The sequence below is a fragment of the Ambystoma mexicanum genome, chromosome 5p (assembly GCF_040938575.1).
Source record: "Ambystoma mexicanum isolate Mex_15411 chromosome 5p, UKY_AmexF1_1, whole genome shotgun sequence".
Classification (NCBI taxonomy): domain Eukaryota; kingdom Metazoa; phylum Chordata; class Amphibia; order Caudata; family Ambystomatidae; genus Ambystoma; species Ambystoma mexicanum.
The window spans coordinates 952,632,180-952,656,422 of NC_090930.1; the positions used below are offsets into that span (position 1 = coordinate 952,632,180).

The 24,243-nt window shown below is 49.8% G+C and overlaps 1 protein-coding gene across 5 annotated transcripts in view; it reads left to right on the forward strand.

The window, feature by feature from the left end:
• Positions 1-24,243, forward strand: part of GRB10 (growth factor receptor bound protein 10) — an 848,605-nt gene that overhangs the window by 716,863 nt on the left and 107,499 nt on the right. For all 5 annotated transcript variants that reach the window (XM_069613407.1, XM_069613409.1, XM_069613406.1 and 2 more), the window contains one exon: positions 14,241-14,315. In XM_069613407.1, the coding sequence (XP_069469508.1) occupies positions 14,241-14,315 (75 nt within the window). The remainder of the gene's footprint in view (positions 1-14,240; positions 14,316-24,243) is intronic.

A 24,243-nucleotide genomic window follows, 5' to 3' on the forward strand; every position in this document is an offset into this window, starting at 1 on the left:
CCCCCTCACCTATGCAATAGAAGATGGAAGGGAGAGCACACAGTTCTCAGGAATACAATCACAGTACAATACGAATTCAGTTCCCCCCCTAGCAAGCTTAGAGAAACAGGGGTGATTTTAAACACAGGCAAAGTACTTTAAAGGTGGTATGCAAAGAAGGGAAAATATGCTAAAATGATTTTAATTCCCTCTAGAGGTTCAGGGTGAGTGAGAGATACTTAAAATCCGTTCAGGCCAGCCCTATCAATGATTCAGGGATGGTTACCAGGTTGAAAACGGAATTCCGTAACGGAAGCAAAAGACAAATGTTTTTACACGTGGCTGGAATGAAGCAAAATGTCAAATCGCGGCAATTTAGTCGCGTGCGTCGAGCGCAATTACGGAGGAAGCATAAGGAGTAGCAAGTCGGTTTAGAGCTTGTTAGAAAGCTTAGAATCTCAGCTTTAAAATAAAAGTTAAATCACGCAAACGGTTCAAGAGATACGGATGATTTTGTGAAGGTAGATTTTCAGAAATTAAATTTTAAAGTTTCAGAATGACAGATGACAGTTTTGCAGCTTTAAAATCACAAAAGGAGACACAATGCTATGGTGTAGTTCTAGATAGGTTAAAATAGTTTGAATTAGATTATTTTAAACTAAGAGATTGGTTTTGCACAGTTCTGGTTGAGTACTCGCACTATATTTTGGACCGGAATGCGACTTCGTCACGGATCGGGTCAGGATTGGCTGCGGTTCTCTCGCCACTGGGTACTGGTTCGGCGCACAGTGATCCGGGTCAGCGCTCAGCACTGCACAGTTCTGGTCTCTCTGGATCTCTGGTCTCTGGAGATTGATGGATTTGAAGTCTGGAGTATCCCGGCAAAGCGTCCCGCAAGAAAGTGGAAAGTGAATGTCCCTACCTGTCCTGCACAGTCTCCTTTTATGTGTTTAGAAAGTGGGTGGGTTGGCTCATTCTGCATGCCCAACCCTCTCAACTTATCATTGGCCAGTTCCTCCTCCTCTCCCTTTATTGGGGGAACTGAGTTTTGAGTCAGGGCGATGCTGCCATTTACAACCTATTGAAGAAACGCCCCTTTGCTTTTGCTTTAGAAAATCATTCTCATAACTAAACATATTTCCCAAACGCACAAGTGGTTGACATTACATGTACATATTAGATTACTTATGGTACATTCTGTTCCAACACTGATGTTTCTAAGAGCTTGCATTCAAAAATGACAACTTATTTTCATTTTTAGTTGTTTTACCAATATCGGACTTTAGCAAAAATGGCACATGTACACCGCCTTTCTACACATATTCCAGTAACTTTTCATTTTTCTAGTGTGAACCCCGTGTCTGCAATCTCCATAATTCATGGGGTTTTGCCTCAGAACATGGTACAGAGTTCTAACACCTCTTAAAATGTGCACAGAAAAATCACAAGAACGATATTTATATAATGTTTACAAGTCCGCACTATGAATTATCCATCTTTTTTAAAATTATGCTCTGGCTCTGAGGGGTGTGGTTTTCCAAAGCACATGGTGGAATTTCTGGTTTATCCACTTCCCCCAAGCTCAGCTTGATCACAGATGCAGTGCCCCTCACTGTTTCCTTCCAAGAGGAAGCCATTTACAACCCCCCCAAATTTAACGTTTGCCTGGGCCAAGGACAGTGCTTTGTTTAGTTTCCTGCAGTCCCCAGGTGCCACTCCCCTAATTCAATCAGAGAGGTGCCATCTCCTTTTGGCAGGGGCAGCAGAATGCAGCCAGGCCTGGGAACACAGCTGCTGATCAAGTTTCAACTCCTGTCGGGGGTAGTTGCCAGGCAGAATTCACTCTCTTCAAGCCAGGCTTCAGCCAAATGTCACTTTGGTTCCCAGTTTTCTACATTCAAACCAAACTTGCAATTTTTACACCTGCAGCTAGAACACTGATTCTAAGTTCAAAACTATGACATTTAAACAATTTCAACCTATGTGACACTCAAAAGTTGGTCACTCTTTTATTCTAAACATTTCGATTTTAGTGGCTTTAAACCCAAATTCACTTAAGCTGCTAACATCCCCAGCTATTTTCAATACATACATTAGACAATTACTTCCTTCAAGTCATTTCAGAATATAGTTTTACATTGTATCCACCTCTTAGTAAGTCTTTCTTTGGCCTGGTTTGGTTCATTTGTTCAGTTTGACACAAGTGTCTGGTGGTTTTAAAACGCCGGCTTTCTGGTAGTGGTGAGCACCGGTATTGCATCTATTTTGGACCTTAATAACAGATTTTTTACAGAACCATATTCCTTAGCACTGATTTCGCTCATGGCGCTTCTGGCCCCTCACGCTCACACTGGTGGGTGGCAGGTCAGACTACCATTTTGTTGTGCGCAAAACTGCACAGTTCTCCAGGATTCTGGCGCAAATGTGGGCTTTTCCGCCCTCTTGGATTTCCTAAGCCCACAGCAGCAAGTGTTGCAGCATAATAGTCCAAACTTGGGTCATGACGCCCAACAGTCCGTTCTATCCAGTCCCTTTGCTCCGTCCGTTCTATCCAGTCCCTTTGCTCCGTCCGTTCTATCCAGTCCCTTTGCTCCGTCCGTTCTATCCAGTCCCTTTCCTCCGTCCGTTCTATCCAGTCCCTTTCCTCCGTCCGTTCTATCCAGTCCCTTTCCTCCGTCCGTTCTATCCAGTCCCTTTCCTCCGTCCGTTCTATCCAGTCCCTTTGCTCCGTCCGTTCTATCCAGTCCCTTTGCTCTGTCCGTTCTATCCAGTCCCTTTGCTCTGTCCGTTCTATCCGTTTCATCCACTCCCTACGCTCTGTTCATTCGTCCCCTCCATCCACTTCATTTGACCCACTCCATCATTCCAGCTATCCATTCCATCCTTCCCATCCGTTTGATTCATTCCATCTATTCCATTTGTTCAGTTCATTCCATCCGCTTCGTCCGTTTCATTCACTTCATTTGTTTTTGCTCAGTCTATCCATTTATCGTTTGTTTTTCAATTTGTTCGATCAGGTCCCTATGCTTGATATCTTTGTTCAACAACTTTGGCTTTTAGTTTATTGTGGTTGTTTATTCAGTTTGTCCTAAGCGTTGATTCTTTATGGGAAGATCCACATTTTCAGTAGTTTGCGGAAAGACATGAGGTCTTCGGTGTCTCTAATGTGGAGTGAGAGTGCGTTCCACAGAGTGGAGGCCAAGGCTGAGCATGATGATCCTCCTAATCTGACTGAATTGGTGTTTGGTAACACTAGGAGGAGGGCAGAGCTTGATCCTAGGGTGCGCGGTGGGTTTTAGGGTTTTAGTTTGTTCTGTAGGTATTGAGGTCCGGTTTTATGCATTGCTCGGTGGGAGATGCATAAGGATTTAAAGGTCACCCTTCGTCCAGTGGAGACTTCTGAGAGCCGGAGAATATTGTGATCTCTTGGGCCAAGTGCTAGAAGCAATTTGGCTGCAGCGTTTTGTGCTTTGTAGTTTAATCAGGTGGTATGCTTGTACTCCAAGGTAGAGGGAGTTGGCGTAGTCTAGTCTTGACATTACAATAGATTGGACAGCGGCGAGTCTGTTGGGAAAGGAGAGGTATGGAAAAATGCGTCAAAGAATTTTGAGGTGGTAGTGGCAGGACTTGGAGATGTTGTTGATTTGGCGAGAGGGTTAGGTCAGTCGAGGGTGCATCCAAGGTTTCTTACTGAGGTTGTTGGTGGGTTGCCCATGGATGATGGCCAGGGTAGAGGGTGTGGTAGAAGCCTGGTGTTGCCACACATCATGATTTCAGTTTTGGTGGGGTTTAAGAGGTGGTTTGTGGTCACCCAGCGATCAATGTCAAGGAGGCAGGCAGCGAGGTCAGGCTGGCAGTTAGGGTTTGAGTTGAGGAGTTTCAGGATTAGTTGGGTGTCGTCGGCATAGTTATAGCACAGGATATTATGGGAACAGATTATTTGTGGAAGGGTGGACATATAGAGATTGAACAGGAGGGCAGACAGGCACGCTCCTTGTGGAACTCCGGTATTGACTGGTCGGTGGAAGCAAAGGAGGAGAGGAGGGTTATTTGGTTCCTGTTGAGGGAAGGATGCTATCCACTTAAGTGTTTTCACAGATTCCTAAGGAGTGGAAGTGGTCGAGAGGAATTGAGTCCTTGATTGTGTCAAAGGCGGCGGATAGGTTTAGAAGATCAGTGCAGCACATCCTGCAGAGTCTGCAATGTTTTTAAGGTCATCCCAGATTGAGGTCAGAGTGATTTTGGTTCCATGTCAGGGTCTGAAGCCTGATTGAGCGGGGTCTAGGAGATTGTTGGCTTCCACAAAGGCATTTAGTTGGGAGTATGCGGTTCGATCGATGAGTTTAGCAAGGAACCTGGTATTTGAGATGGGGCGGTAGTTTTTGGGGTCGAGGGAAGGTTTTTTAGAAGAGGCTTGACAGAGGGAGTCATTTATGATGGTTCTCTCATACTCTACTGCGCAGGTAGATGCAAATATTTCTTTGAGGGTTGAGGCTGGGCAGGGGTCGACGAGCCAGATGGTTTCCGAGCGGAGAGAAGTTTGAGAAATTGGTCAGTTGATATTGGTCTGAACGAGTCTAAAGTAGGGTGGGTTGCAGTTGCATTGGTAGGTGGGGTGATGACGGGTTGGGTGGGTGGATTATGTGGTGGGTGCATGAGAGCCAGTTTGTTTAGAGAATTTGTTCTTTCGAGGGCAGTAATGTAAAAGTGGGGAGAGTTGCAGAGTGACTGAGATGGGCTTGATTGGGTGGTGGTACAGGTTGGTTTGGTGAATTAAGAGATTTTGTGGAGTTCCTTGCTGAGGTTTTCACGGTTGAGAATTTGAGTTATAGTGGGCTTTTTTTGCTTTCCAGATTTCGGCTTTGGTAGTGGCGGTGGTGCCGGGCCGAAGTGGATCTACTCTGGTTTTTTATCCTTCCGCCACTTGCGTTCGAGGGAAATTATACAGTTTTGCAGTCTTCAGTTCAGGTGTAAACCATCTTGCAAAAGGGCCACGTCGAGCGGATGATTGGCGAGCAGCATTGAAATTGAGCCATGAGTCAAGGGAGTCAGTGGTTAAGGGTTCATTGCGTGTGGTGGTTGGGGGAGGAGATTGAAGGAGCGTGTCTGCTAGGTCAGGGAGAATTTGTAGTTTCTTCCAGCATTTGCATTGATTTAGGGTGTGTGGTTCGAGAATGGGGTCGGGTGTGCGAATGTTGAAAGGCACAATGAAGTGGTCGGACCAGAGAGCGGTGGTGGCTTAGATGTATCTGGTCATGGGAGGTAAAGATGGCTTAAAGGGTATGTCCTTTATAGTGAGTTGGGTTGTTTATGTGGAGGCAGAGGTTAAGCGCATCTAGCAGTTGACCAGCGAGAGGGTCATAAGGTTGGTGGGGATGTCTAGCCAGATATTGAAGTCTCCTAGAAGAGTGAAGGTGGGACGGTTTAATTGGATGGTGGGTATCGATTCGCAGAGGTTGCTTGAGAATTGTCCGTCATAGCCAGGAGGTCTGTAGAAGATTAGAACGTTGGGGCGGAAGGGATAGTTTGACTAGAAGCGATTTGCAGCAAGGGATGGTTGTCTGGTAGTCGATGATTGAGGCGGAGAAGTGTGACTTGAAAGCGATCGCTACTCCTCCTCTAGAGGGTCGATTGAGTGGGATGAGGGAGTAGTCTGGGGGGGAAGGCTTCATTGGCGATGGGGGTGAAGTCGTCGGAGAACCAGGTTGTTGTTGAGGCAAGGAGGTCAAAGATGCTGGCTGTTTTTTGCTACAGATCGGGTATTAAAAAGGATGCATCTTCGGCACAGGAGGGTGTTGTGGAGGTTGCAGGGGGGGTGGTTGGGAGGAGTGGGTGGGTGAGTGAGTTAGGGGGAGGCAGGTGGAGTGGGGGGGTGAGAGGCGGGATGGTTGATGGTAGTCTGGAAGAGTAGGCGGGCAGTCGGAGGTGGATGTGGGAGGGGGTGGTCATTGGACAGGAGTGTAAAGTTGGCCAGATTGGAAGACGGAGTTGGGTCTGGGGATTCGAGATTCGAACGTGGGGTGTAGGGGATTGGATCTAGCTGTAGTTGGTGAGAATTCAAGGGAGAGGGGTTTGAGGCAGGGTGAGGAAGGGGAGGAGGGAGGTGATGATCGGGATCGGGAGATTGAGGTGGTGGGTCGAGACAGGAGGGGCGAGGAGTAATGTGAGATTGAGGGAGACCAGCTATGTTTCCTTTTTGGGGTTTTTGTTGTAGTTGGTGTGTGTGTGAGAGGGTAGGGGGTCGGAGGGTGAAGGGATGCGACCACTGTTCTTGCCAGGGCAAGACGTGCAGTTTTTAGGGAGGGGAAGGTATGGGGTCGGAGGGGGATGTTAGAGGGAGTTGATGTGAGGAAAGGGGATGGGGTGGTAGTGGTGGGGCTAGGTGTGTCTGGGAGGGTGGGTGGGTAATTAGTTGGAGGTGCTGGGGGTGCAGACATGATGGTTTAGGGATGGGAGGAACAGGGGTCTTGGGATGGTCGGCTTGCCATCGGGCTCCTCTGGCTTGATGTTTGGATATGTGATGGGGTGAGAGCATGGTGGAGGGTGGGCTGGTATGGGATGGTTTTTCTGGAATGAGTTGGGTAAAGAGTGCGTTGAGAATGTGTTGGAGGGTGGGATGGTTTGGCTAAGATTAACTATGCTACAGTTGGGCACAATTTTTAAATTCGACTTTGGCACAGTATGATATTTGTACTTTCCAAGTTCAATTATACCACTGTTAGGCATACTTTCTAAGGTTCAACTATACCACAGGATGATGAGTTGCACAATTTAAGTTCAACTATACTACTGGATGTTATTAGCACCTTCTAAGATCACTATACCATAGCTATGCACAGTTTCTAAGTTCAACTATACCACACGATGATATTGTTCACACGTTCTATGTTCAACTATACCACGATTAGGCACACTTTGAAAGTTCAATTATACCACAGGATATTATTCACACTTTCTAAGTTCAACTCTACTGTTGGTTTCAATTATACCACAGAGATGATGTTAGGCAGACTTTATAAATTCAGCTAAACTGCATTTAAAGCTATTTGGCAGACTTTCTAGGTTCAACTTTATCACAGTTATAGGGCTTGTAGGTATGAAAGGTATGGTTGTTTGGTGTGAAGTAGTTGCTTCAGTCCCCACCTTTGCTACACTTTTTGGTTGGTGCTGTTTGATGTCCAACTACCAGTGTCCTGCTTCTCCTGCAGATACGGACTTGAGCCATCTCATTGGAGCCACCCTTTACCTTGGGGTCCTTAGCCGATGGGGCTGCTCGTGCAGAGGGCTGCCCTGGGACAGTCGGTAATGGCCTGGGTAAGATGGTCGTGGGTGGGGCGGGAGGTTACATGGAAGCGCGAAGCAGCAAGGTCATGGGAGGGATATCGGGGAGCAGTGGAACAGGTTTTGGGGTAAAGGGCACCAAATTTAGGAAAATTAGCCAGCAATAGAGGGTCTATTCACCATAGGGGCCCGTAGCACAAAGGGGGCCTCGGTTTGTCCTAAGGCACACACGACCAATCGGGGCACGGAGGGCGGGGCGGGAGGTGGACCACGAAGCGCGAAGCAGAGAGGTCGCGCGAGGACTGATCTTTGAAATATGATCAAAAAGCAATGTAGGACCATCGCCTCTGGGACTATTGATATTCTGGAATTACTTGCTAAAGCTCAAATAAAGGGCCCCACCTTTCTTGATGTGTGGTGAGCAATAACAATTTCCAACTATAACAACCTTTACAATGTGTTAGCAATTGAACAATTTGGTAGTATTCACTATTCACAATAACAGTACTAAGTATTCAGGGAAGCCAGTACATTGTCTGAAATCCTACCTCCCTTTTTTCTTTCTTGGAATCAGAAAAGTTGGTTAAGGTGGATAGCATTTGTTGCATGTCTCTTGAAGCAAAAGAACTATTTCCTACAGAACAGAAAATAGTCTTTTTGACCCAATTTCTTTAGCAGTGCAATATCCTAAGATGATCTCTAATCATTTAAACCTGAGTGCACTCTTGCTGGAGTTCTGGTCATTTGGTGAAAGCAGTTATTGAGCCAGGTAGACCCATTGACTGGGAGCGGTCAGGCCACATCTGCTAGATTTGATAATCTCAAAGATTCTGTCTTTACTACTGCAGCCACACATTTAGAAATGCTAGGCTTTGCTGTATCAATTTCATCATCTTGGGTCTACCTCCACTACCAAAGGTCTCGCTTGTGGGAATGCTGGATAAAAGAAACGAGGAATTCGTTTATTCTGGGATTCCGCAACCTGACTGTCGAGTTTGAATTTTTGATGAGATCATTGTAAAGTTCTTACTGAACAGTCTCCCGCTTAACCTTTTTTTCGGTAGGGCTGACAATCAATGCATTTCACCATCCAAACTAGCTGCGATTTGGTCAATATGAACTTGATCGGTCCCCCTTTGTGATACTTTATCAAGGCTCACGCATAGTCTATATTTGATGACCAGCACTCTGGAATTGGAATTAAAACTGAACTGATCAAAGTGTTGGCCACAAGCGTAAAATGCAGCTTATGCTTGATGTTCCCCTTTTCAATTCTGCACGGTCTGCACTCGCACTATTTTTAGGGTTACGATTAGGTTTACTGGGCTCCAGTGATGCAGGTATGACCAACTTTCAAAAACTGCTTCATCGCCTAAGGAATATTTTACACCTACATAATCAAATGAGGCCACAGGTGGTCCAAAATGGTTATTCACTGCATGTCCGACACCAAATACCCACCGAAAGACGGATAGCATGAGGTCTAAATGCTTTGCAATAGTAGCCTCAATTGATTTACCATCATTCAAAGATTCTGAAAGAATGTCTTTCCTTTATGCATCAAATCTACAACTTTACTTGGACTAGTTGATATTTCTAGCAGAAGAAACCATTGGGTTTGTTCTGCATTTGTATAGTCGAGGCGTGGTAAGAACAGAGTTGATACAAAAGCTATTTTAGACACTTTGATCAGACTAAGGCTTTTGCCCCCTGCACTCCAAAAAGCTGTGGCTTGCTGAAGCATCCGACGGGGTGCGCACTCCTTGGATGTTGCCTTAGTTTTAAGTTCGCTCTGGACTTGCCAACTTACAAATCACTCTGATCATTGTGAATTCCACTGCAGACAGACATGGTCTCCCTCACCAAGAAGGGTTGGCTCAAACCCCACTATGTCCAGCCGGTCAACCGCCGCCTGGACGCCAAGTGCAGATGGAGGGGGATACACTCTTGTTCTCCCACCCTCAGCCACACTCCTCGGTGATCGCTGCAGCGGCACTGTACTCCAAGCCTCAGTCATCGTCGTCTTCATTATCTATGGCGCTGTTAGGCAAGGAGGAGAAAACCTTGGAGGCTTACCGTAAGCAGCTGTATTCCAATGCTGCGACAGGCTAATGCAGATGGCATGCTGGCAGCCGCCAACCTGAGATTATGGCGGGATATTGCCAACTTCGTCTCGGAACTCCCGGCCCACAGCCAATCGCATTTTGAGGCGGGGCTAGCCGAAGCCAAGCTCGTGGCTCAGGATATCATGGAGTCCACCCTGGCACACATTGATACCTCTGGATGTGCCATCTGTATTGCCACAGACATGAGAAGGATGGCCTGGCTCAGGGCAACCAAGTTCAACCCTGACGTCTAGGAATCCATTTTAGATCTGCCCTTCGAGGGCAGTGACCTTTCACTCCAGCACGGATGAAGAGCTGGACAAAAAACAGCTCTCAGACGGCTGTCTTTATCCATACTGACACAGCCCATGCCCAAAGCGTACTCCCTGTTTCAGCAACGCTTGGATAAGGGTCGCTCATCTGGAGGCTTCCAGGAACAGAGGTCTAGGCAGACGGAACACTTGCAGACCCCAAGTCGGCGCAAGCATAAAGGGGGGGTGGGGGCAAGGGCTTTTTCCAGTCCACCTTCTCTGCCTCCAAGGGCAAGTAGTCCTGACACACCCCTCCGGGTCCACTTGTCTCCAGTGGGGGGCAGGTTTGCTCTTCACGCACACTTTTGGTGACAGAACTTTGCGGACCCCTGGTTCCTGTCAGTAGTCTCCTCGGGCTACCTATTCCTGCCTCTTCTCCCTCCTCTCCTCCGCAAGTTGGGAAAGCAACTCTTTTGGCAGAGATTTGGTCGCTCATCCTGAGCCAGGTAGTGGAGTAAGTTCCAGCCCCCCAGCAAGGCTCTGGCTTTTACTCCAGGATCTTCACCATTCTGAAGAACCAGGCTGGCCTGAGAGTTGTACCAGACTTTTCCACCCTCAACCTCTTCAGAGATTCAAGATGGTTACGCTAGCCCTTATTGAGGAGACATTGTGCAGGGGAGACTGGATGTGCTCCCTGGGTCTGAAGGACGCTTATCTGCATGTCCCGATCTGGCAACCCCATTGTTCTTTCCTCCGGTTCAGGATCATGGGCTGCCATTTTCAGTACAAGGTCTTCCCTTTTGGCCTCAACTCGGCCCCCAGAGTCTCTACCAGACTCATGAAGGCTGTGGCAGCCCTCCTCCGGGCTCAGGGCCTCCATATATACCCCTACCTAGACTGACTCACTCGTCAGGGCTACATCTCAAGCAGTTCACCACTCCTCCCATGCACTGATGAACACGCTACACGACCTAGGATTTTGCTCAGTCTCGAAGTCACAGCTGCAACCCATGCAGTCTTTAAATTTTCTGGGCCTCATCTGGGACACATGCTCAGTCTTCCCCTCGGAGGACAAGATCTAGGCCATCAGAGCCACGTCCCACTTTCTGAGCCGAAGCGCTACTTCGGCTTGGTGGTACCAGCATCTTCTGGGTCTTTTAGCTGTTGGCCATCCCTCACACAAGACTTGTGATGAGGATTCAACTCCACTTTGCAGTGTCGTGGAACCAGGAGAGGGGCTTGCAGGCCGAAATGATCAAGATCCCAATCTCTCTCCACCCGAACCTCACATGGTGGTCCAGGGACTGCAACCTGCGGATGGGCAAGCTCTTCACGCCCCCCGTCCCACAGGTAAGGATTACCAAAGACGACTCCTTCGAGGGCTGGGGAGCCACCCTGGAGGATCGCTCGGTCCACAACAGGTGGACCTGTCAAGAACAAGAATACCACATCAATTGGCTGGAACTGATCGCCATCTGGTTAGCGCTCAGGGCCTTCCTCCCACGTCTCAAGGGAAAGGTGGTCCTCATTCAGACCGACAACTCGACCAGTATGTAGTACTTCAACAAACAAGGGGGGACCAGGTCCCCTTCCCTGTGCAGACTGGCCGTCAACATGTGGGAATGGGCCTTGGAGAAAGATTTTCCTCACGGCAGTCCACCTCTTGGGGTAATCCAACCTGGAAGTAGACAGGCTCAGCAGGTTGCGAGTGGACATTAACGAGTGGCAGCTGAATGACCTCATTAGACAGGAGATCTTCCACAGATGGGGCCTCCCCCGGGTGGATCTCTTTACCACCAGGCACAACAAGAAGTGCCCCCAGTTCGCTTCTTGGCAGGGCCTAGGCTCCCTGGGTGACGCCTTATGGCTCCAGTGGGACGGCATGTCGGCCTACGCCTTCCCGCCCATTTCACTGATTCAGAGTGCTTTGCAAGTTCGAGTCTCACCAGATCAACATCATTCTGATAATTCCATGGTGGCCAGCCAGGCCATGGTTCTCGGAGCTGCTTAGCCTCTCGGAGGACCCTCTAATCCACCTCTCGACAGGTCCAGTACAGCAGGGGGGCAGGGTCGTCCACCCCGCTCCTCAGAAGCTGGACCTCACAGCATGGTTCCTGGGCAGGTGAAACTCCGCCACCTCAACCTATCCCAGGCCAATCTGGAAATCATTCAGGGGGCTAGGAGCAAGGCTACAAGAGCCCAGTAAAAGAGTAAATGGACCAGGTTCTGCCATTGGGCCCACTCCAAGGATATCGACCTGCTGGCTTGTTCACTGGATGATGTACTGTTTCTAGGCGCACCTCGCCAACTCTGGCATGCAGGTGGACACCTGCTGCATATGCCTCTCGGCCATAGGGGCCTACAGGAATTCAGAGGAAGCGGTCTTCTCTTCCAATCAGATTGTCAGGAGACATTTGGCTGGACTCTCTAGACTCTACCCGCCCATCAGGAAGCCACACCCCGTGTGGGATTTGAACCTAGTCTTGGGCACCCTCGTGCACAAGCAGTTTGAGCCTATGGTGTCCGCGGACATCGGGCTGGTCACCATCAAGTCGGCCTTACTTCGACGTGCAGGGGCAGCAAGATCCAGGCCTTCGTCGCCTTTCACAAGGATAAGGTGGTTCTGCAGACCCACATTTCTACCTAAAGTGCCATCAGCCTTCCACTCTAACGAGGAGATTGTCCTTCCCACATTATTTGCTGACCCAGAGGACAAGCCTCAGAATTCTGCACTGCCTAGATGTCAGGCATGCCCTGAAATTCTACGTGGAGAGGACCAAGGGCACCGCAAGTCAGCAGATGCCCTTTTCATCACTTTTGGAGGCGCCAGGCTATCGGGCCTCATAGGCCTCCATTTCACGATGGATAGTCTCTGCCATCAAGGAAGCATACGAGGGCCAGCATAGACCACTTCCGGCTAACCTGCATGCCCCCGCGGTCAGGGCCAAGGCAACGGCCATCGCCTTTCAGCACCATGTCCCCTGGCAGGTCATAAGCAGGGCAGCCACATGGGCCACTCCATCGGCTTTCTGCAAGCATTACTGTTTGGATGCCGGCTCCAGGTCAGAACCGGTTTGCTTAAGGAGGGTCTCCTCTCCACCCTGGGGCTACATTCAGTTGTAATTACCCATGCAGTATGGAGGAAAGGGGACGGGACGTAAGAGTAATTATAAGTTACTCACCCTAGTGACTAATGTACTTAGTCCCCTTTCCTCCATACGTCCCACCATCCTCCCACCTCCCCCTCCTAATCTGGTTTCATTAGGCAATGATAAATCTATTGTCAACGTGTTTTTGGGGACTGAGGTGTGGCACCGGAGGGCAGAGTCAGGGCAGCACATGCTCCCACTGCCGCGCTTCTAAATTTAGAGGGAAAGAAGATTTTTCTGGTGAAAAAGGTTGTCTCCCGTCCCTCATGAGGGACGCCCATGCAGTATGGAGGAAAGGGGGGGGACTATGGACTAAGAGTATGTTAGTCCCCACGGTGAGTAACTTATAATTTGCATGTTAAAAAGCACATTAGGAATAATGGTTTTCTTTAGTTTGGTCCTGTTTGGGCTTACCTGTTGTGAGACTGAGGGTGGGGTCAGACGGGTGTGCAGTCCCCCTCAACTTGGGTCTTGAGGTTAAGCATGAGGATATGTGCATAGTGCCTATGTTCAGGCATACGGCTTGATGTGCAAGCATTAGCTGAGGTGCATTTGTTATGTTGAAGCACATATGGTATGATTTTGCAGAGTGGTTACCATCACACGCTTGGTGAACTTCAATATCCCCCACCAAATTGAATGAACTCCTTTTTGACCCAACCACTCCATGGCCTTAATTTAGAACCAACCCTTTCCTCCTCCCCCACACACCAACTCTAGAACTGTTCTGCTCTTCCTTACGCACCTCAATGTTTTTCCACGCACCTCCTCCCAACCTGATTTCGAACCTGGCTCTCTCCACTCTTCGTCTGTTGGAGCCGCTCTCCTAACCCTCTTCTCCCAGGCCTCATTGAGCAAGCATTGAATGGCATTCATCCTTGCTCTGAGCTTCCCCATTTTGATCATATATTGCGCAACTCCCTTTCCACCCCAAACATGGATTGCCTCAAGATCTACCACCTTTAAACCACTGTGGGGGATTTGCCTCTACCAATGACAAATCTCACATCCATCTTTCTTGCAACATAAAAAAGGTCTGTCTCAAACACACTCCTACCTGACAGAGCCAAAATTAGCTACTTTACCCATGTCCTCTCTAAATATCCACTCACTCCCTTGTAATCCAGTGCCTGGCTATTTCACTAGTGGCATACATATTGCCTGTTGATGAGCAGCTTTTGGTCAGGGGTATGAAATAGAGGTCATCAACAGTACACAAGTGTTGCCAAGCACTTTCAGATGGCCTTTGCTACTGACATGCTAGCATTGGAACTGTACGAACACTTTCTTTTGCTGTGTACAATATTGCCAGTATTGCTACTGTAAGAGGGGGTGTTCTTGCTTATGTTGCCAATATAGCTGTATTGCCACTAGCTAAATGCACTAGCATTCACTTGCTCAAGTGTATTCTAGGTTTTTCTTGCACGCTGAATAAAGAGCTGGTATTAAGATTGCAATTTTTATATTTTTCTTAGAACTTTTTTCCAGAACAAATGGTGACTTGGTGTCAGCAGACCAATGGCAGTATTCCACCATCTCAACTCTTGCAGGTAAAAACAAGTTTTTGGTCTGCCAATGCTTCATATTTTGGTCAACCTTTTTTGATGCCTTTAAAAATGAATGTCCTTGTGTAATATGTTGAAGACTAGAAAGTTCTGTCCAAAAATGGTATCTTCTGGGGTGTTGCATCAGAGGACTTTCCCTCTGAGATGAGCTTGGCAAACCAGTCAAAAGTCCAGATGAATCCAGTGCATCTTAGATTTTCTCAAGACTAAAGCATCAGAGTTGTTCAACTCAACGATGCATGTTTGTCACGTTAGCCTAAGTACCAGTGGCCAGTAGGAGCCCTGGGACATTTAACGGCCACTGGTAACCTCAACATAAGGGCTAAATGAGAGATAAGTGGCTTTAGGAGACCTGATTGAGACAATAAACCCACATGTTAACCCATCCCTTAAGGTTCATGTTTGAAACTATTGACATAGTTTTGTGATGGTGAACTTCCCTTCTGTAATTGAAGCTTGCCTGATAATTGCAATTATGCCATTTATACCAGTTTTCTAAATTCTTTGCTAGTAATTATCCATATTTATGTTCTGAAATCACCATTCTTCTCAAGTCTGTCAAATGCCAATTGTTTACATAATGTTTTACCGGAAGAACAGGAACCGAAGCAGTTAAGGCGTCCACTGTGCATGGATCAGGGTAATCTTCTCCCTGCTTTTGCCTACCTTCATGATCTTTCTTCGCAGGGAGGTGGAGAGCGGCCTGCATTTCTCTTTTATTTGAATTGATATAATATAAGCTAGCTATGACAATTCTGCACTAAGTGGACAATCTCCTGACCACTTTACCACTGGGCAAGGGCTTTCTCCAGCTTTAAGTTCTCTGGATGTCTTTTCAGTTCATGAAAATGAAAAAACTCAGTTCCATCCAAATGGTAAACTATCACTCAAAGCAGTTTTGATTCAAAATGTTTTTGACAAAGACCAGGAATTTAGTTTTAAATGAGCGCTTTGTGAGGAATGTGAAAACCAGTCTGTGAAAGTCCCCTCGCTCCCTGAAACTCCTTACGAAAAACAAGTCTATCTTTGAGGTTTAAGATTCTGCACGCTCAGCTGTTGTCATTGGCTTTAATTCAAGGTGTCAATTTCTCAATTCTCAGCCCAACCACACCACCTGTAGTTCATTGGGTCATCTACACTTAAGATCTTTTTTTGAGCCCTGAGAATTATGTTCCACTCAATTTGATGCGGTCTGTCCTATATGGGTGGTACAGCTCAACAGTTAGGAGTTTCTCAAGTGGGCCTGGTCCAGCACAGCCCCATTTTGCTGCATTTTCTTTGGGCAGCTCAACTCGTCCCCTTTGGTCTTCACCGCCTCTTCCATCTTTCTACTGCTTTTGCCTCAATGTTTTGCCACACCTGTTACTCTTCACCCCCTCTTTCCTCTTTGACTTCACCACCTTCCGTCTGTGCTAATGCTCCTCCTCGGCCCCCCACGCCCAATGTGCTGCTACCCCTCTCTACCTTTGAAGGACTACTGCCATCCCTTCACTATTGGTGCAAACTGCTCCTCTACAAGAGTGCCCTTGGCAGACAATTGTGCTGGTGCGTTTGCGACTGCTGTCTTGTGTAGACAAAACATGCATTTCCTATACATTCACAGCATTGGTGTTCTGAATATTAAGTAGAATTCTTCCAGGAACACAAAGTTCTCTGATGGCACACATGAGCCCCTTAACAAGAGCCATACACCTTTTATGCCCTGTATAAGGAGCTTTCCTACTAGAGGGCTTACCAGGGCTGTTTTGGTCTTGAGAGATGACTAGAACGGCTACCTTACCCCTACGCGATGCCTTTTCCTTGGACATCAAGAATCTGAAATCTGTTGCCTGCAAAATGGTGGAGAAAAGTCTCGAAGAAACACAACCTGTGTTGTTGCCAGGAAGGTAGAGCAACAGCCTCCCACATCTAATCCAGATATTCCATACAGATGTGTGAAGGGAAGTCCTGATTCGAGTTAAGTGCCACATTATTTTGCTTGAAACTATTCAAACCTGCGAAAACCTTAATCCGTTTCCTCACCCACCTTTAATTGATATTAGAGCAACCTTAAAACTCAGTCATCACTGACCAATGTAAAAACTGTTGATAACCTGTTGCCACACTCTGTGCCCTATTCAAAACTAGAACAAAAACGAATGATTGTGCAATTTTGAAGTCTTTGGTAGTGCCTGATGTGTCCAATACCTTGTTTGGCACAAACGTTAGCAACAGTAGTTTGTCTTCTTGGGGTTCCTGTAACCTTTGGAGAAGTTCAGTATCTGGGTCACTAGTGCAACACGCTGGCAGCCTTACTGTTGCATGTTTTCAGATTGTTTGTAGCTTGTCTGACTTGTGTAAATTAATCTAGTGGTATTCATTATACTCGACTGTCCTTTACTCCATCCTTGTGGGTGTCCCCCAACTTGGTGACTGTACCAGAACTTTTGGCAGTGAAAAATGAGCTTCCCTTTTAAATTAAGCATGAAGTGGAGCCTCAGCCCGCCCTCCAGCGCCTCACCGGTCTTATTTTCTGCACGAACTGTCGTACCTGGTAGCCAGCACAGAGACTGTTTTTAGCTTTCCGTTTGCTGTTTTTTTTCATTTTTTATTTCACTTCCCTTCAGTGCCTCACCTCCCTGGTGCATGTTGGCCACAGGGTGGAATCATGATGTGTGCCTCTTGCGAGTGCTCATTCCTGGCCTGGGACCCCCAGGCACTCTGTCTTGGGTGTTTGGGGGCTGTCCACTGCTGGGACTCGTGTGCAGCCTGCAGGGTTCTCGTCACAGGCCATTGAATAGATTGTCATGGTGGAGGGAGATTTTCCACACTTCTCCCCCCAGCCTCCCCCTCTCTCCACCTTAATGACTTTGTCTCTGGGACCTCATCAAGACAAGGTAGGACCTCTGTTCAGCACATCTCCACAGCGCAGAGTCTCCTTGCTTGGGGTTCCCATGGATTGGGATTCCTTGCATTCAGATTCTGGCAGGCCCGAGGCCTCTAAGGTTACCGTCTGACAAGCTGAGGGCTCCAGGGACCCTACCAGGTTGTCCTCAGATGGACGATTAGTCTTGTCGTCTTCTACCCCGGGGGAGGGGAGGGGTAAGGGATCATCAAGTGCAACCTCCAAGAGTCGTTCCTCGGCTAGATCCAGCATGGCTATCGGTGCCGAGGGCTCCTAGCCTACCAGAGCTCGCTCTGAGGCAGTCATCCAGGGAGTTTCGACTACTGGCAATCCGGCTGAGGGCTCAGCAACTACAAGAGGGCTTTGAGGTCGACGTCTGTTTCAGGTGCAAGACCCAAGCTGTATCCTAGTGTCTGAGGCCTCTCTTAGCTCAGGGCTTCGTGCCTTCCCACCCAGGGCGTGGCACAAGGCTTAAAAACGGCAGAGGGTCACGTGGCAGAGCCTGTCAGGCTGGCGGCCATCCTTGATCCAGCTCAGGCGATGCCAGTGCTTTCACACATCCAGTGGGCTTTGCAGGACAATTCCAGCCCCCTTCTGTAAGCAGCAGTGGATCCTACGGTGAAAGGTTTTGGTCCCCGCAGGGGTACATGTACCCATCACATCCCTGCAGCTACATGCACTAGGCTCATCGACACTTTGACCAGGAGCAAAGGCCCAGTACCTCAGAGGGCAGGGCTCCTAGGGACCCGGCGGCTAGTGAGTTACCACTTTGAAGGCTTTCTCTTCCTCATGTGTTCCCCTCAGATGAAGGGGCTCCTGAAGGACATTGTGAAGGTTAACCCCGAGGCGCTGCTTCCTAGGCCTCCTCCCCTGGGGACTCTTCCTATTCCACCAATGCCAGTCCCCCCTCGGTTCAGAACCTACAGTCTTGCTGACCACTCCACTGCCTCTTGTACCCCCAGCTCCCACCCCCTCAACAGCTGTTGGACTTGTCTGCAGCTCCGGACCTGGGGGAGGGACCCTGCCAGCACCTGTCCCACGGCCCAGATTACCCTCGGCCTGTGAAAAAGGGGGTGGGGGACATGACTCAACTAGGATGGCGACGCCCAGGAAGATGAGCCCTCAGCATCCATTGAGGCCTTTCGTGACCGTTTCCATGTCCTGGTGGTGTTCTTGGGTTGCTTTCTGAGGAACCTCCACCCCACCACCCCCAGCATCTGGTTTTCTTGCACAGGTCTTGGGTGGGAAACTCGCCACAACCACGGTCTGTCCTACTCCAGAAGGATCTGCTGCAGGTGGCGCGGAAGGTTTGGGAGTGCCCAGATGAACAAGTTGGACAGCAGGTTTAGGCTGACTGACAGAGAGCCAATCCTCCTTGCCGACCACTCGCAGCCCCATTCTTCTGTGGTGGCTGTAGCCTCCTTATGTTCTAAACCATAATCTTAGTCTTCCTCCATAGGATCCACCTCCAGTTGCCTCTCTAAGGAGGACAAAGTACTTGAGTCCTTGGGAAAGCAATGTTACACCATCTCAGGACTGCATTTCCTGGCCGTGGCTAGCTCTGGTGGGAGCTCTGGGAATTTCTGCCCAACCTCCTTTCATACAAACAAGCCTCCTGGCAGATTCGTGGGCTGTTGTGCAGGACCTCATGGAATATTCGGTCTCCCACATTCACACAGCCATCAGAGGTGCTGGCTTGATGAGTCCAGGACGGCCTGGATGCATGCCACCAAGTTTTCATCCGACGTAGAACTGCCCTTTGGGGGAGTGGACCTTTTTAATTCGTCCACTGAGGACGAGTTGAAGAAAACCTCCCCTCAGTCGGTTTCTTGGCCATCCTGACAAAGCCGGGTGTCTAATCCTTCCCTCAATCCAAGGGGAGGATAGAGTTCAAACCCCAGACCTTCTCTGGCTTCAAGGGTTTCAGAGATCGTGGTACGTGGAAGCCTGACGGGTCGCCTAGAGACAACAGAAGGAAACTGCAGAGGATGGTTGTGTGGGTTTTTCCGCTGCCCCTCTGGCCCTGCCTCCGATGCCTTGAAGCAGTGACCTCAGGGTTGGGGAACACAGCTTGCCTATGCGTCGTTGTCTGGCTCTGTTCAAAGACACCTTGAAGTGTCTTTACAGCTAGGATACACGGGTTGCTGAAGTCTCCATGGGCTTCAGCCTGCCTCTTCCTCTATCATCGTCTCCTTATCAGATCGGGTCCCCGACTTTTTTACGGGAGGTCCTTTTGCTTTCGGCAATGGAACTGGTTCCTCTTGTAGACAGGGGCTTTGGTTACTTTTGCAGGATTTTTGCGGTACCCAAGAAACAAACCAGGCTGGCCTGAGGGTAGTCCTGGACCTGTCATTTCTAAATCTGTATTTGCCGCTGGAACGCTTCAAGATGATTACTCCCGCGCACATAGCAGAGTCTGTGTGCAGATGACGATGTGTTCCCTGGATTAAGGATGTGTACATGCAGGTGCCCATATATCCATAGCATCGGAAGTTCCTGCTGTTCACGATTGTCATACCACTTCCAGTACAAACTGCTGCCCTTCTGCCTGAACTCTGCCTCTTGTGTCTTCACGAAGTTGATGAATGCAGTGGCGGGCATCCTCTGCTTGGAGGGCCATCTAGTCATTTATCTGGATGACTGGTTGTTGAGGGTGGGGGTCACCAGAAAGGTGACCCCCACCCTCAACCCATGGTGCTGCAGATTGGCGCATACCCTTCATCAGCTGGAGTTTCCCTCAACCGGAGGAAGTTGCAGGTATGCCAGTCTTCGGAACTGGTCTTTTCTAGGGGTTTATTGGAAGAATACTGTTCAACGGGTGTTCCCACACCAGAGAGGCTTATGTCCCTCTGCAAGGCAATGGGGCACTTTCTGGCCAACTCAACCACCTTGGCATGGTGGTTCCAGCACATTCTGGACCTGGTGGCCTCCTGCGTGCTGACTGTGCAGCATGCCCGTCTCAAGATGAGGCGCCTCCAGCTGCACCTGCCGGCCAACTGGGATCATGAGATGGGGTTTCAGTCGGCCAGGATCCCATTACCACTGCTCCTTTTGCCAGACCTTCACTGGTGGCTGATGGATTTCAATGTTTTAGTGGGAGCCCCCTTTACCCTACTGGAGCCTACCCTGGTGGTGACGACGGACTCTTTCGGACTGGGTGGAGGAGGGCTACTCTGGTGGTCTTTACGATTCATGGAGCATGGTCCAGGACAGAAGCCCTTTCATATCGATCTGCTCGAGCTCCAGGCAATGGGCCTGGCCCTCAAGGCGTTTTTCCCCTTAATCTAGGACGTGCCGGTTGTGGTCCAGATGGCCAATTCTTCTACAATGTTTTACCTGAACAAACTGGGTGGTACCGAAATCTCGCACCCCACCCCCCCCCAGGTCGGCATGGAAGCAGTTTCGATCTGCAAATGGGCCCTCAGAGGATTTTTATTTCTGCAGTCGGCCTGCCTGGGGATAGCACTGCAGAATCTGATTAGCTGAGTCGCTTGGGGTTCAACACAGTGGGAGTTGCACAAAGGCTTCTTGTTGCCTGTGTTCCTGCTTTGGGGGGTTCACAGACCTGGATAGGTTTGCCTCGCCTCTGAATGCCAAGTGCCCCCGTTTGCCTCAGGGGCAGGTCAAGGGTCACTGGGAGACACCTTCCATATCTGCTGGCAAAGCCACAGGTGTTGCTTGTTCCCGCCACACCCCGTTGCTCCAGCAGACCTTCAAAGTTCGAGGCTTCTGTGGGCTGCAGCCTCATCTTGGTTGCCCTCCACTGGCCTTCGAGACCCTGGTTTTTGGATCTGCTGCAGTTGTGCGCCCAGGATCCCATCCATTTTACAATCACCAGCAGGGGCTTTCTGACGCAGCAGGATGGAGCATCTGGACCCAGCCAAACTGGCCCTTGCAGTCTGGCTTCTGATCAGCGGAGGCTTTAGCATTCTCAATTTTCCAATGACAACTGGGACATCAATCACTGGGCCAGGAGGCCCTCAACTCAATCCCAGTAGAAAAGCAAATGAACCAGGTTCTGCCATTGGGCTCGCGGCAAGGGTCTGGACCCAGTCACCTGTCCTCTGGATGAAGTTCTGGCTTTTTTGGTGCACCTGGCCTATTCTGGGATTCGGGTGGATACTTGCTGCGCATATTTGGCAGCCATTGGGACTGAATAGAATTCCCCCAAGCATGTTTTCTGCAGCCAACCTGGTGGTTGGGGCAAACCATAAATGGGTTGTTTAGGCTTTTTCTTCCAGTGCATAGGTCGCACCCAGTCTGAGACCCCAATGAAGTTCTTGCAGCTTTCAAAGGCATTCCTATTGAAATGATGGCCTCTCTGGACATCCGCTTTGTGACACGGAAGATGGTGAGATGGAGGCATCGTCTACGTGCAAGCTCTTCACTACATTTCACGACAGTCATCTTGCGCACTTAACTTCTTGGCCAAGGTGGTCTGTTAAATTTGAATCAAGCGATCTGCCTGCTGGTGTTCTTCCAGAACCCACAGTCTGAGGCAGAGAGGGCCCTACATTGATTGGACCTCAAGGGTTCTCAAGTTTTCACTCTCTGAAAAATACTTCGAGGGGATTGGGTCCTCCAACGTATTCCATATCTGACAGTGATCACCACAGCTGTGCTGCTTCGGAAAATGTTGCGGCTCCTGCGTCGATACGCTGTCCTCGAGGGCCTCCGTCGAGCTGACATCACCGGATGTTATAATTCGGACGCCCGTAGCCTCAGTTCTGTTTTTTCCGTGAACGTGTTCACTTCGGAGATCTCGGCGCGCCTCGATTCTACTGATTCCTGTTCTTTCGGTTCTTCGAACCTGTTTCTTCGTTGCTACTTGTAAGCATGTCGTCTTCGGCTTCTTCCACCCCGCGGTCCGGGTTTAAGTGTCGGGTGTGCAGGTCCAAGATGTCGCTAACTGATATGTACAACGCTTGCCTCTGGTGCCTTTGGGAGGACCATGATACGGACGACTGTCGACTGCCAATCGCTCACATCGAAGGCCTTGCGGGAGCGTAAGATGAAGCTGTCGGTCGGTAAGGTAGTCAAGCCCCGGAAGTCGCATTCCAATGGTCTTTCGACGGTTGATTTGAGGGGCGACTCTCTGCATCGTCGTCGTGAGTCCGGGGGTTCTTGGTCTGGGAGTCGGTCCCGCCATTCCCCTGCCTCTTCGAGGCACTCCAGGAAGCGCCATCACAGGTCGCCTTCCCCCTCCTCTTCCGAGGATTCCGCCCGTCGGCGGGTTGCTTGTCCCAACAAGCATTCCACTCCTGAGGAATGGGATTCATTCCGAAAGGAGATGTTGGTGATTTTTCAATCGCAGGGCTCCGGTCCGTCTGTGCTGTCTGAGGACGCCGGTCGTGGCCGTGCTAGAGACACCGCTCATCCGCCTTCAGGCTCGAGCAGTCGTCGCGACCACCGGGCGCCTTCGAGGTCCCGGTCGGACAAGGATGGTCGCTCTAGACATGCTCGTTCCAGGTCCCGGTCCTCGACGCCCTTGAGACGGTGAGAACCTGTGATGTCTTCGAGGAAGACATCGACGCCAAGGTCGTCGACGGACTCTCTCGAGGCCCCGCCTCCGAGGAAGTCGTCGGCACCCAGGCTGTCGAGACACGCTCAGGGCTCCGCCCTTGAGGCCTGTCAACGCCGTCGAAGCTGTCGGTGCCACGCTCAACGCAGATTCCATTGACACCCTCGACGCCTTTCGAGGCAGCTTTGTCGGGGATACCTTGTGGTACGGGGGATCCCCCCCCAGAAAGGTTCTGGCTAAGGCAAAACATGTCTTTGTCTTCCTTTTTTAGTTCCCTCTTTCCAGCCTCTGGATTATACTTCTGAGGTGGATGAGGGGTCTGAGGAAGGTGAGGTTCCTGCAGAGGATCCTGATGACATTGTGTCTGGTCATAGTCAACTTGGGTCAGTCGCTGCACGACGCCAGTGGTCTAGACACCCCTCCGGAGGTGGAGTTTGGTCAGCCGGAGACTGGCACGCGTGCCGAATCCTCATACCGGTGCCTCATGTTGAGGGTCACGGATTACCTGTGGTGGTCTGCCCCCTTGGGGATATTCAGCAGGATGACCTGACTGATATCTTGGACCAAGGTCCTCCAACTGACCCGGTGCTGCCATTCCATATGGCCTTGCAGAGACTGGTGGCTGCGGCTTGGTCTTCTCCAGAGAGTCTCCCGGCAGTGAGCAAGTCCTTGCCGAAGAAATATCGCCCAGCGAGTGGCGACCCCTGCTACTTGACCACGCACCCTACTCCGGAGAGTTTGGTGGTGCAGGCGGCTACGGCCCCAGCTAAGCAGGCGTCATGCCCTACCATCCCTCCTGATGGGGACAACAAACTGTTTTGACGGCTGGGCGAAGAAGGTATTTTCTTCTGGGGGTATTGTGCTTCAGGCTGCCAACTCCGTTTGTGCCTTGTCTCGTTTCACGCACACTCAGTGGAACTGTATTTCCCTAACGGCTGATCATATTCCCGAAGGGGAGGAACGGGATGTTTTCCTTGCTATTGTGCAGGATGGCAAGGATGCCATGTGTGAGTCCTTTCAGTCTGGTCTGGACATGGTTGATTGCGTCAGTCGGTTCATGGCGGCGAGCACCGTAATACGCAGGTTTGCGTGGTTGCGGAAGTCGGGGTTTGCTCCTGATGTGCAAGCCCGGCTCCTCAACATGCCCTTTGATGGTGACCATCTTTTTGGCAGCAAGACTGACGAGAGCCTTGAGGTTGCAGACCTCCAAAGCTGCAGCGAAGTCGTTGGGTGCTGCAGTTCGCCAACCTCTGCCTTTTTGTCCTAGGGGACAGCAATGGAGGGGAGGTTCCTTTCGATATTACTCATCCTTAGTCAAAGGGGAAACTGTAGGAGTGCCAGAGGTGGAAAACAAGGTACTCGAGGGGCGAAGGCCGCACGAGCAGTTGCCTCTCTGCCCTCAGGTACTGCCGCAGCTGCCTCTCTGCCCTCAGGTACTGCCGCAGCTGCCTCAGCTCAGTCATGAGGACCATGCTTCTCTGGTTGGGGGGAAGGCTGGCGCAGCATCT